The sequence below is a fragment of the Gouania willdenowi genome, chromosome 6 (assembly GCF_900634775.1).
Source record: "Gouania willdenowi chromosome 6, fGouWil2.1, whole genome shotgun sequence".
In the NCBI taxonomy this organism is placed as follows: Eukaryota; Metazoa; Chordata; class Actinopteri; order Blenniiformes; family Gobiesocidae; genus Gouania; species Gouania willdenowi.
In genome coordinates, this window is record NC_041049.1 from 9,996,272 (window position 1) to 10,010,672 (window position 14,401).

A 14,401-nucleotide genomic window follows, 5' to 3' on the forward strand; every position below is an offset into this window, starting at 1 on the left:
TTTCTCGCCCGAATCGAATCACATCACCTGAAAATTTAGTTACTGCACAGCGTCAGAACCCGGACTGAGCAGGTAGAATATCAAAATTAAGCCCGAACCTGACCTGGTCCAAGCTCTACTGCACACACGCCGAGACAAGATATCTCCATATTTACTTCTGTAAACACAGTACGTGCCAGCATAGTCACATATTACCTTTTGCACAATCGAGTCACTTTAGGGTTGCATTCAGTTAATATTTAAACTGATAGAATTTGTATTTTATGCGTAATATGAATGAGCACACCAAACAATCAGATTTGTCATAAAAAAATTCAAATTATGCATTAAAGCTGCTGTCCACGATCATTTTTTTTATTTGATAAAATCATAGTGTAGGCTTCAAAGATCAATGAATCAAACAAAATGTCATCTGAAATTGCAGCTTGAAAGTTTGTTTTCATCTCTACTGAAAATACTACTTTTGTTGACAGTTTCGCAAATTGCATTGTGGGATGTGGAGTCATGGAGACGGGTGCATAGAATTGTTTTTACTTCATTCTGATATTCACAGGGAATACCGCTAACAAACTAGAACAAAAATTGTGTCAAGAGAGTCATCTTGTCCTGACAGAGAACACTTCCTACAATACAATGTGCAAAAGTGTCAACCATAGTAAACTCACTCTTAACGCACACTACTGGTCAAAAGTTTTAGAACGCCACACTTTTTCCAGTTTTAAACAGAAAATTATTCAGTTTATTGTGCCATTGCAGTTTATTGCAGCAAGCATAGAACAAATACTCAATCTGAGTTGAAAAAGAAATCGTGGAATCAATTCATAGACCAAAATGTATTCTAAACTTTTGACTCATCAAAGTGCAGTGTTCCAACACTGCTTTTATGCACACAGAGGGGGTTGTAAGTAATCAAGAAAAGTTGGAACACATGTAGGAATTAGTAGCACCAGCTTTCAAGGCTGATTCAATCTTCATTGCTGCAGAACAGTTGTAAATTGTTAACCTACTTCGTGTTCCCTGAAAAAGGCCTATATGTATGATTTGGAAATGTACATTATTTTTTTTGTTTTTTTTAACCTCTGGCTGTTCAGTACTTACCTTTGTACCATTTCAGGCTATACATTGGACTTGCATGACTTGAATTACAATAAATAACTGGAAAAATTAGGGTGTTCTAAAATGTTTGACCGGTAGTGTAAATGATGTTTGAGTTATTGATCTATAAGGCATACACTATGGTTTTATATAATAGAAAAAATATCGTGGTAGCAGCTTTAAGACCTGCTGTGTGAACGTAGCCTTTCTGTCCATGTAGCAAGTTTTCCCTGAGCTACTCTGAATGCTATTTATGTCACCTGTGCAGTTGTTACTCTCTAATGCAGCTTGCTCTCCTGCAAATACTAAATGTTCACAACTGTTCAGCCTGGAGGTTGGTGGAAGGATGGAGGAGTGCAGACGACAGGTCAAACCAGCATGGAATTCCTTGGCCTTCTTGTTGCTGCATTAAAAACGATCTGTAGCTGCAAACGTGTATGGAATATATTTCCTCAGCACATTCCTAACAATGACTGCTTGCTCCTTTTTTCACATCACACTCCTCCAAATCCCCAGAAGGGTCACAGTTTCTGTTGCTGAGTTAGTGAAAGTAATTACAACCTCTTCATTTTTAGGCTTAGAGTTAATATCCAAGCCTGTGCGTGTGGTGCATTTTCAGTGTGAGGGAGAACCACCACTGCCTGCCATCAGAGAACGGTAATATTTCACCCAAACCAACCATTTTTAAAATTTGGATGATTATATTGGTCCTTTAATTTAAAACCCAGCACTCGTTTCCTCATACTCTCCCTTTATCTACGCCTGTTTCACGCCTCTGGCCCTAAGGATACTACTACACCTCGGCTTCATGCTCGTCTTTCCTCCATCTAAACTGATGCTCTGCAGACTTACCTGTTGTTTAACATTAAACACTTACCTCTAGTGTGTTTTGTCCACTTCTGTCATCTACCTCTTGGTTTCCTTAAACAAGGGGAAACAAGGAAAGAGGGGCAAAAGTTGCAGGACAGTTTCTAATGCTGGGGTTACACAGAGCCCCAACACATAACGAACGTCAGGAATTCTTCATGACAGTCTTTTACATTTCAATGCCAGGTACGGTGCAGTATGATATATAGCATGGGTCAGAGACAAATTATCAGGGTCTGTGACGCTTGGTTACAGACGTGGGCGCGGATCGTCATAATACGGTACGCAGCGCCACAAGTGCGGTGAATGTTGTCGAATAGGTTTATATCTGGCTCTACACACAAACACATTCATCCCATCCTCACATCTTGGACAGTTCACGTCAGAGATGGCATCAAGTCAATGCATCTCAAGTCTCAAGAAAGCCTCAAGTCATGTCACTAAAGTCCCAAGTCAAGTCAAGAGTCCTCAACTTTAATTTACAAGTCTTAACAAGTCATGAGTCCATAATGTAGCACAGCTTGTGGCTTTTTACAGAGCAAGTTTATTCAACTTATATAAACAATGAAAGTTGAGTCGAGAGTCATCAAATTTGTGACTCGAGTCCAAGTCAAGTCCAAGTCATGTGACTCGAGTACAGACCTCTGGTTCGCAGTGCTCCATATTCCTCCATCAGGTCATCAGGCTGTTCCCCCCATGTTTGTATGTAAATGGTACAGCCCAGTGTGAAAACATGGTTGAGTTACGGAGCAAATGTAGCACACAGCTGCATCTCTGGTACATCTGAGTCATTTCCCTTCTGAGGAGCAGCAGGAGGAGGTGGAAGAGCATCAGGAGCTGCATGTGTGGAGGCTCCAGCTGCTGTTTGGTTCTGGACTTCGACGTGTTCTTCAGCTGTGGCATTTTGAAATGAGAAATACTTTCATGCTCTGTTGCGTGCCAGAACGGATCAGCAAAGGGAGACACGGACATTCACGCACTGCTACACACTCCACGAATATGGCCACATTTGTATTAATCGGGAACATTTGTTAACATGTCAAAAACCTCTCCACGAATCCTATGAATGCTACATGATGTTACGGACCTTCTCCATTTAGGTTGCACTTCGTTGCGAGTGTCACGAATCACGCAGGTTTGACCTTCGTAACGTGTTGGCGCTCTGTGTAACCCCAGCATTATGCTCTTTTACAGCATTGCACTTTAAGAACACATATTTCTAAAACCATATTGATTTGAACATACAGTATAAGGAGAAAATGTGGTTTTGACCCGGCCTTTTGCAGAGAGTGCAGATTTGTCAAGCGTTAGATTTTAAACCCTTTCTGCACACACCCATCAGAATAGATCCACATCAGCCTTTCTTACCTTAAATTTGCTGAGTCACCCATCCAATATCTGATCCAAACTGATGATTGATCTTTTGCAAAGCAAAAAAAAAGAATCAAACCTGAATCCAGTGCTAACCTTTCTCTCTGTTTTCGACAGCAACGCTCTTGTACAGATTTTTTTGAGTCCTAAAACCATCATCTCAATAAAAGGTTGTAGTTTGATCGGCTGTACATAGAAAGTAAAGTTATTATGGTGCACTCTAAAGATGTGGCCACATTTTATTTTATTTTATAAGTAATTGTTTTGATGCCACTCAATATTATTATAATATTTATTGTGTACTGAGCAAAAGTAGTCCTGTGTAAACAATATTGTAGAGGGGCGGAACCTTCGGCGCTACGTGTTTGCAGCTCCACGGTTGCGTAGTGCAGACCCAATTCCTGTTTCCGCTCATACGCAATCTGGAGAAAGACGAGAGTGCTGTGTTGTTCCTACTCTTACACTCTACATGTATTTTACAGGTTAGTGCTCAGTTTAAAACAACTGTGAATTAAAGCTGCAATACGTAGAAATTGCAAGCAATTTCTGTCACCACCAGGTGGCATACTGAGTAAAACCGACACCCCCGCAATATTCACAAACTGCCTAGATCGTCGTGTTTTTAGCTGTAGTAATCGTTCAGACCGTGAAATACATGTGGCGTTTTTTAGACTGCCACATGTTATAACAAATCAGGGAGAACAATGTCTGCATTTTATAGTCGGTAGTTCTACATCAGGAGAGCAGTGACGTGAGACTAGCTCACCGTTGTTGCAAACACTGCCACCCTCATCTCCCGTCTTGCATTTAAATTAGATTCAGGTAGTCCAGTTTGTTCTCCAAGGCGCAGACATTAGAAAGCAAGATGGAAGGAAGCAGCGTTCTCTGAGGATTAGCTTTTAGCATGGTGGCTAGCCCCGCTCAGCATCCTCGCTCCTGCTTCCGATCACACCGATTACGTCTCCTCCGCTGGTACGAGGCACCGGTGCTTCGCACGCTGCTGAATGTAGCCGGCTCCGTAGGAGGGCCAGATCTTCGCATCTAACGTACTATAACTCTCTGTTTTGCCTAAATTTAAAATTAAATTGCCTGGCGGTTGTACAGTAGTCCTTCGTTAATCAGGGGGGGCTACTTTCTAAAAATAGGCCAAATCCGCGAAGTAGTCACCTTTATTTTGTACAATTATTATATATGTTTTAAGGCTTAAAAACCTCTCACCACACACTTTATACACTTTTCTCAGACAGGAATTTAAATTTCTGCTAGCGATCAGACTTTGATGCCAAATGCATTCAGAGTCTCAACACGGACACCGGTCTGTTCACCCATTCAACCACAGAGTAAAAGTTGTGTGACCACCTGGAGCTGTATGACACGGCCTTTACAACCGAGACCAGACTAGGAAGGATTTGGTGTGGAGGAGAATCAGCGAGGAGGTGGTAGTAGCAGGTAAAAGTTCTCTCTGTAGTTTTCATCTTTGAAAGTTGGCACTGAGCTAGGATGGCATTAGCCGCTAATCACACCGGCTTTTTTCACTGGTGGTTTATGTTTATGAAAGGAGAAAAAGGAGCGCAGCTTCTCGCTTTAGCAGGCAGTGAAACTCACCAAGTTGGATGTGTCGCTGGTGGCTGAACGCAGCCTTAGCCAATCAGGATGCAGAACACAATGAGCGTTCATACACTGTAAAAAAGTGCATCCAAAATTGCACTGTACAAAAATCTGCAAAACACAGAGGCTGCGAAAGGTAGTGTATACTATTTTATAGTAACTACGCTGCAGGTTCATTGTGAAATGACTAGAAGGGACTGCGTTATCTGCCTATATCCGTTGCTAACGCAAACCTTTACAGCCACAGGCTGTAGTGTTATGGGATTTTATAGAATACATGCAGGGGTGATGCTACACTGTGTAGTTAGTACCACCTAACTCTACAATCTTCTATAAGATTTCAGGTCTTCCACTGTGTACGGGCCTGGTGAAATCCAGGTAGTTGACAATATATGCCCAAGATGGCCTGGAGACTGCTTCTTCTTCGTGTGTTTTATGGCGGAAGTGTAATAAGCAGTAATTACATATGGTTTTGGGTAGCAAAAGATGAATTAATATAGAATTGTACTTTATTTTGACTTAATTAGTCATTGTTTGTACTGGACAATTAACGCATTGAAATGTATTGTAAATGAGTTTCAAAGAGAATTAAGATACGCAATCTGGAGAAAGACGAGAGTGCTGTGTTGTTCCTACTCTTACACTCCACATGTATTTTGCAGACATTCTCTTTGTTAACGTGGTCACCGTGCCAGCCAGGGCCCATAACATTATTTATAAATCCTTTGCAATGACCGTTTCAACATACTATGAGACAACAATATTAGCTTGAGATGGAGGGTTTGCCATTTTTGCAAGAGGAAAAACAAACAGCTAGACCAAAATTATCCACAACTGATTAGGATGACACTGTCCTTTTTTATGGAGGAGATGTTTCTAAATAAAGACATTACATTCTCTGAGAAAATCAATCAAAATACAAAACTAAGAGAGTGAGTAAGCCTTCCTGAACAAAAACTCCTAAACACTTCAGCGATGACAGATGGGACACTCAGCGGAGATGGTGATTGGCTGATAGGCATTCATTGGGGATTTCATCACCCTTTAGCTATGCTGGAACCCTCTGGCTAACACAGTAATCATCCAAACTTTGCAGACAATCCTGCAGCAATAAAATAAGTGGCACTGCGGTAAGCGAGCGGTAAGTAGCTAAATGGGAGCAGGAGCAGCATGGGGTTGTCATTCATGGATGATTGCTATCACTACTCTAGGAATCCACACTATTAGTTATAGTTTTGCACATTGAGACCAGTGAAAGCACCTCAGGTGACATTTGCATGAGTCTCTATGTGATGGGCGCATTTTGGGAAGAGCAGTCCTAAAGGGGCAGTATTATGAAAAAAATCATTTTATAATGATTTTGCTACAGTGATATAAATTCCTTTAGCCTCATTCAGAGGGCCAAAGTTGAAAAAGTTATGTTTCCTCCCTCTCTTGTTATTCCACATTTTGTAAAAAGTCAGCTCCAAACAGGCGAGTTGGATTTTTCCCCCATCATGCATCATAATGGGGAAACTCCTCCTCCTGACAATCCTGGCTCCTCCTATCCTACATAAGAATGTGAGCTCCTCCCTCTCAAACTACCTCACAGGTAAAACAAACGTAGTGAAGGCAGGTTGATATTACAGTTAATATCATGGTTAAAGATAAACCAAAGAGCAGAGTGAGAGCTCACAATCAGTTTCATTTTTAGCAGCAGTTATATCACCTCGTATCGCCTTTATGGGATGATCTGATGTGTTTGTGACCTAATAAAAGACAGCGGTTGGACAAAACAATGGACTATCATCTTAAATTGACTATTTCTGTGGTCAGAAGAGGTGACAAGGACAAGAAAGTGACGCAGCAGCTGGTGTGAGTGTTTGAAACAGCTGACAGTTGAGAGTTTACTTCCCTGTGGCGCAGCGCGAGCGCTTACAGTTGAATTTTTAGTAGCCGTTACATTGCCTCGTATCGCCTTTATGTGATGATCTGACGTGTTTGTGACCCAATGCGAAGCAGCGGTGGGACAAAACAATGGGCTAGCACCTTAAATGGACTATTTCTGTGGTCAGAAGAGGTGAGGATGAGAAGAAAACGACTGTTAATGATTTACGCTCCAGCTGCTGTGATAAACACACACACGCACACACACGCTGAAGCAGCTTAGAAATATACTAAAAAAAAGTACAAGTATCCATAAAAGCAATGTGAGAACTTGTAATTCATTAATTTCATCTTCCCAAGCCATTCATCATACACACACACGCACACACACACACACACCTGATGGGGAGCCCTGTTTGCCTCTCAGCTCAGGCTGTGTGCCGTTGCTCTTCACCAAGTGTGCCTTTGCTCCCTGCTGCTTCTCCAGCTCCCCTGCAGGGAGGAGAAAACACAAACCATCAGCCACAAGATCAGCACCACACAGAGGGAGCAAAGGAAGTAGAAGAACCTGTGGAGAAGTAGAAGGTCACACATGTTTACAGTAGTTAGAGAAGTCTTTCTCATCCTGTATCCACATGAGCGTCAACTCCAATTATTATTAAAGTAGAGTTTTATTTTCTCCTATCAACCCATCGGCTCCTGTGCTTTTCTTGTTTAGTACAGTACTTGCGGGTCGGGAGGAGCCACATGCGGCCCTCGGACTAATTTTGTGTGCCCCCCCCCCAAAGTACAAGCACATAATGACAAAAAATACACAAAATCAGTACAAAAATACACAAACGACAACTAAAATAATCAAAATTACGACAAAAACACACAAGATCACTACATGTACACACAGAAATATACAAAATGAGAAAAAGAGATCAGCAGCTCCTCAGCTGACGCAGGAAGTACATCCTCTGCTGTGCCTTTTTTCTGGTTGTGTCTATGTGGGAGGTCCACTTCAGGTCCTGTGAGATTGTGGATCCCAGGAACCTGAAAGAGTCCACGGTAGCCACTTTGCTATTCAGAATGGTAAGGGGGGGTGGGGGGGGGATTCCTCCTGAAGTCCACTGTCATCTCCACAGTCTTGAGCGGGTTCAGTTCCAGATGGTTCTGACTGCACCACCTCCCGTCTTCAGGAGTTTCACAGAGGGGTCCCCTGAGGTGCAGTCATTGGTGTAGAGGGAGAATAACAGTGGGGAGAGAACACACCCCTGGGGGGCGCCAGTGCTGAGTGACCGGGTGCTGGATGTGATGCTTCCCAGCCTTACTTACTGCTTCCTGTCAATCAGGTGATCCACTGACAGGTGATCCACTGACAGGTGGAGGCCGGCTCTGTGAGCTGGGTGACTTTCTGGTGAAGGATGTCCGGGATGATGGTGTTGAACGCAGAGCTGAAATCCACAAACAGGATCCTAGCGTAGGTCCCTGGGGAGTCGGGGTGATGCAGGATGTAGTTCAAATGAAATGAGCAGGTCATTACTTCCTCTGCTCTTCTCAGCTTCTTACAGCTTTACTTTCATGACTTTATAAATTCAACTGGAGTTTAATTTCCCTTTCGCGTGTTTTGCCTTGTGTGTGTGTGTCTCTCTGTCATCATAGAATCCTTTTCTTTCCCTCCTCCTGCCAACCCTGGCCATGCTTCCATATGTCGTAGCAGCGTCTTCTCCACAGGCTGCACATTTCCTCTGAGCTGTGAAGGGAAAGGCAGTGGGATCCCAGTGGAAAGGCTCTCTTTGACACCCAATGGCAGAATCCACCATCCAGCCTGTCAAAGTGTGTCTCAGTGAGTGTGAGTTATAATGTGTGACTGCCCTGAGAGTCTCACGCAACTTCAAAAACAACTTTCCCATTCCGCTGCTTTGAGGGACACTCGCCTTTTTCTCCCCTCAGTATAAACTCTACTGCAGCCGTCGCCCCCAAAGGAAACAATATATAAAAGTCAATGCATGCCTTCACAAACACAGTTGAGTCACAGCGTATTACAAAGCTGTGGGATATAAGACAGGTGTGTGTAATCTGAGGGTTGTATTAATTCTCACCCAGAGTAACCGAGGCCTCAGTTTTGCTTAATTTTCCAACATACAGTATGAGGTTATTGATTTAGGTCAAACCTGATGGAATGTCAACTGGATTCAGTGTCATAGATATAAGCAAAAATAACATCTATTTAAAGCTAACACCATAATATCTGTGGAAGCAGATCTGTATCATAAATACATTTAAACTGGATAAACAGAAATGCTTCTTCATTTCCAGAATAGAGCCGCATTTTTTTAACTCATAAATAAAATTAATAATAAACAATCCAAACTGCATTTTCATTTTCTTCATTAAAATGATAAAATAAATTACATTGAAGTTTTCATTTTCAAAAGATGGCCCAGCAAATATTTAGCAAAATTCAATTTGAAAAGGAAAATTAGAAAATGAAAATGCATGAGCAGAAAGGTTAATTCACTGAAGGTTGTAGCTGCCTTATTTGACTCATAAATCAAATTGGTAATAAATAATGAAAATTGCTTTTTCATTTTCTTCTTCAACAAAGAAAGCAAAGAGGTCATTGCAGTTTCGTTTTCATGCCCCGCCCTCTGCGAAAAGTGTTCCATAATTCAATTTGACTTCCCAATCCCAGACGGCGCCGCAGAGTGATGTCAGCGGTCGCTCTTCTTTGTGATTGGTAAAAAAAAAAATCCAACTTTATTCTAAAATAATTTCTGTTAATCCATTTTAAATTCAATGATGGCACAGAAATGCTTCCATAAATATCATACTATTAGTTGGTAGCTTCAACTCTTCTTCAACCTGGTGTGTTCAAACAGCATGAGTCGCTCAACGTTAAAAATGTTGAACTTTTCAAACAACTTCGAGTGACGCTGAGTCGGCAATGAGACTCGACTCGATGTCGCGTTCGGTGTGAAAGCACCTTTAGGCCTGCATTTTTCATCCAATTTTTAAATCTAATTAAGGTTTTTCCTTCATTTAATTTACCAATATTTTGGGCCAAATGCTTAAATTAAATTTGTGAATGACAAAAGTTGCAAACCAGCTCAGAAAACATACATAAAGGAAAATAAAGACCTGTAATATTTGTCTCAGCAGCCCAAATATTGAAGTTAATTGTATGTAGAACATTTCTTTATTCTAAAGTTTATTCTAATTTCATTGAATGGTAGTTAATATTCTAAAAACATGTATTGTCGAATAATGATAATATGTTTTTTTTTTTAAAAAAAACAAAACAATTTATAATGGTAATCGATAGTCATCACTAAAAATTCTTCACCTAATTAAAACATAAGGGCATTGTTTTAAAGGTAAAAAAATAAATATTGTGGGAAATTACCATTCAATTTATCATTTGGGTAAAATATACAATGTCAAACTACAACACCACACAACACTTAAAGAGACTGAACTTTAGCACTAAATGCTTCACAGTAGTTTGTTTTAATATAAATCTGTCAATGCACAGACTGGTTCAAACAAAGTGGGTCAGGGCAGAGAATGGTGATTTCCAGTAAGATACAGCTTTGCAAAAGTTCATTTAAAGAATTGTCATGAGCTGTGACAGGCTCAGTGATCACGAGCCAGTGAAAACATATCAGCAGCTGATATTCTATAACCTCACTGGCCACACCTCTGTGGAAGAGGTTTTGGGTTCATATTATACATATTTTATTGTGTGTGTTTCCTGTGTTTGTTTAGTTTACACATGTGTAAAATCTTCAGTCCCTTTATTCCCCCACTTTATTATTATTTGATCCATCTTCCAACACTATTATTTCATAGATTTAGTGGATTGTGTCGAGGGAAATTAATGTATTTTCCCAAATTCATTTCCCCACCCAATTTTGGATATTTATTTATTTATTTATTGACGCCATCGCAACAAAAAACCAACAAAACTAGTAAAAGTGTATCCTTATTAAAAACTCAAGGATTGCTTCCTTCTTCACCTTGTTTGTTTATAATCTGCTCTGTCTACTACTTCTGTCTGTATATTTCTATGTATGCAAATGCAGTTGTAGTTATGTTTAATGGTATATGTTAGGGAGTATGAATGCAAACAGCATTTTTTGGCTAAATCTGGCATGTTTACGTCCCTGTGTTGTGTATGTTTATTAATGTGCGCTAGCTGTCCGTCCTAAATAAAACAGTAATAAAAAGGTGGATATTATTTTTTTTTTTTTCAAAACTCACACAAATGACACACAATGTGCAATTACACATTTTAGATTAGTAATAATAAAGTTGGGTGTGAAGAAAACACATTTTTCTATTTTTCATGCTCAATGTTTAGTAAGACAAATATGATTTATACCCTACGGCCCGTCGTCATGGGTTCTACATGTAAGTTCCCCCCTTTTTTGGGAAAACAAACATCTGGGGTAACACCAGTAAAGGTGGATCTATTGTGGGGAATAAACACTTACATTCGATCCTTATCTGCTCCATTTCCGACACCTCTGCGATCGATTCCTTCAGGTCTTCCAAAAACTTGAGTAACTCCTCGGCGCTTTGGGCACAGAAATGGAGAACCTGCTTCTTGTCCGAGCCAAACGGTGAGAGGATGGTGATGCCGTGAGGGTAATCTGAGGAAAAAGATGCTCATCCATGAGTTTTGGTGGAAAAAACAAGAAGCTTTAACAGTCATTTCCTAAAAGAATTAATAAAGGCAAGAAAATTGTCCAAAATATTTTAAAATCAAAACCTTAAAAAACGCTCTTGATATTAGGTAAGTTGACAGTCTTCATAGTGATATTCTTGTACAGCATATTAACCTTTCTGTAGAACAAAATCCAATTATTTAGGGCCAAAAACATATGACTTTTTCTTTTTAAATTTAGGAGTTTTATTTCCACATGAGCAGAGGCACTGGTGCATTATTTTGCAGAATTAGCAAAATAAATTCAAAACTCCAGGTTTGGGAGACACAAGAAAATGAAACTATTAGTTTCCTAACTAAAAATAAAGCAAAAGTATTGCAGTCTGATTGTTGTAAATATCTAAATCATATTTGTATTATTTTTGTAAATATCTGTATCATATTGGTATATATTTGTATTATTATTATATATATATATTTATTATTATTAGTATTAGCTATCCTTATCTCCTACTGTAATGTGTGTGTTTCTGATCCCTATTTTAACAGTTTTTTACTTAATTATACACTTATTTATTATTTATTCTTTCTTTCGTCTTTGTTAACGTATTTATTCTTTTTTTTTTTTTTTCTGTGGCTGTAACAAAAGCAATTTCCCCCTGGGATTAATAAAGAAATTCTGATTTTGTCATTTATTCAAGGGTTAAATTAGCTCCTGAAAAGAATGCACAGTTACAATAAATGCAACATGTCTTTTTCCTTATTTTTTGTGGCTTACATTCATTTTCAAAGAGGTGGAACTGCATGCCCAGCAGACCCATAGCTTTGCAGAACGTGTACGCTGCGGAGCTCTTCTTCTTTGGACAAAGCTTCAATATCTGCAACAATGAAGGAACCAAAGCAGTTAGGATGAATGTTTTAGCTCTGTAATCTTCAGAGCAAAGCACTTCAAATAGTGGACATGGTTCACAGCATTACAGACGGAACATTCATTTGTATAAAAAAAAAAAGAAAAAAACTCCTTTGTAATCTATCAGGATGTATTGAAAGAGATGAGGAGAATCTGCTAAATTTGTTTTTGCACCATTGCTATTGGGCATAAATCCCATAGAGAAGTGTATTAAACTAATACATCAGGGCTACATTTTAAAGAGTTCTTGATGCGTTTGAGCACTGAGAACAGAAAGTCCTCATCTCATTTATTCCACAAAGCCATCACCATCATCATCTTGTTCCTCGTGGAATAAATCACAACGCCAACTATTAGAGCCAAATTAGCCGCAGTGATATTAGAAGATATTTCCTTGCTTTGTACTTCAAACTGTAATGCTCTGCACTGTCTGCAGTGTGATATTAGGAAAAACACAGAAAATGTTTATGTATTTTCCCAGTTGAAATGTATTGTTGTCTGCGACCAGCTTAATGGATATATAGGGGGGGCTGATGTGGGGATAGAGATACTATATATGATACGTGAGTTTTGGCCAATAGGCTGATTTTTTTATTTATTTTTTCATATTTTTTTTACAACTCATTTGCCCCATAACCGATACCAATACTTTCCCCCAGACCTAACTGCAAAGATCATCCACTTTCTGTAGTGGGATCAACATATATAATTCTTTTACAGACTCTTTATCATGCACGCAGACATAGGACAAAGCTGAAAATGATGTAACATCAGAGGAAAAATACTTCACCTTACATTATGTAAAACTTTTCATATTCATTCACAACAAGTCCAGCCTATTCTCAAACGTTTATGGCTCTAGTACCCTTTTCTCTTATTTCTAAATTAAACTACTGATTCTGTCCATCTACAACATTTTGCTTAGAAAACTATTTAAAAACAACAATAATGATGGAATAAACTAATGATAACACACTTAAAATAATCTCATTTTGTAAATAAGTGGAAAGAAACACTTTTTAGGGCAGTGGTTCCCAACCTTTTTTCATCGTGACCCCATTTTAATATCAAGAATTTCTGGCGACCCCAAAGACATTTTTTCTCTACAATTGGTTTTTTGTCATATTTTTTTTTTTTTTTTTTTTTTTTCATTTTTTTACTGCATTTTAGTTAAACTAGATTAATATTTTACAAAGTAAAAGTATAGAAATGCAGTTGTTTAAAATTGTGTTTTAACTAAAAAAAAAAAAAGAATAATTAAAAAATTAAAAAATCTATTTTCATTTTTCAGAAATGTCAGGCAACCCCATTTAAACTCCAGGTGACCCCACACAAGGTTCCGACCCCAAGGTTGAAAACTGATTTAGTAGCTCCTGAATAGATTTATTTCTATAGCTGGGGTGGGACCAACATTGACACTTTATTTGTTAATTTTCCACTCTCTCCCTCACTCTCAAGTACCCCCTGCAGTGCCATTGTGAACCCCCATTTGAGAAACACTGGCCTATCCTATTTAAAACAGTTACAGTTTGCGTTTGAGTGGTAAACACAACATTTGCATAGGACCCCAGTATTCTGTGTCAGACCTGTATACGACAGAAAAATCCATCTGGTTGGCAAAACGCTAATTTTGATGACTAATATTACTTTGAGTCGTTCAGCGCCTCATACCGCCCTTGATTTACAAGCGCTCCACACAAACACGATGGTGGTGCTTAGTTTAATCTACATATATGATGTCTATCGGTTGATCAAGGAAGAAAAGCCTGGAATTTTATCAATTAATTATATCTGCAGAATTTATTTCATTTATTTATTCCTTTGATAGAGACAATGCATATTCATGTACATCTGCAACAGCGTAAATATGCCAGATTATAGCAAAGATGCTAATTTCCATCTGTTGTCCCGAGGCAGGTAACACAAAATACATTTAAAAACATTCCATATAACAATAGCAAAAAGTGAAAACAAACATGACATATAACAGACAGTTAAAAGTGTTCACAGACTTGGCTTTCTTTCATCCA

At 39.1% G+C, this 14,401-nt stretch overlaps 1 protein-coding gene across 4 annotated transcripts in view; it reads right to left on the reverse strand.

Annotated features, from left to right (window-relative positions):
- iqsec3a (IQ motif and Sec7 domain ArfGEF 3a) overlaps positions 1–14,401 on the reverse strand; it is a 121,507-nt gene that overhangs the window by 4,458 nt on the left and 102,648 nt on the right. For all 4 annotated transcript variants that reach the window (XM_028449499.1, XM_028449501.1, XM_028449502.1 and 1 more), the window contains 4 exons: positions 12,240–12,339; positions 11,289–11,447; positions 7,207–7,299; positions 1,973–2,016 (listed from right to left, as the gene is read on the reverse strand). In XM_028449499.1, the coding sequence (XP_028305300.1) occupies positions 1,973–2,016; positions 7,207–7,299; positions 11,289–11,447; positions 12,240–12,339 (396 nt within the window). The remainder of the gene's footprint in view (positions 1–1,972; positions 2,017–7,206; positions 7,300–11,288; positions 11,448–12,239; positions 12,340–14,401) is intronic.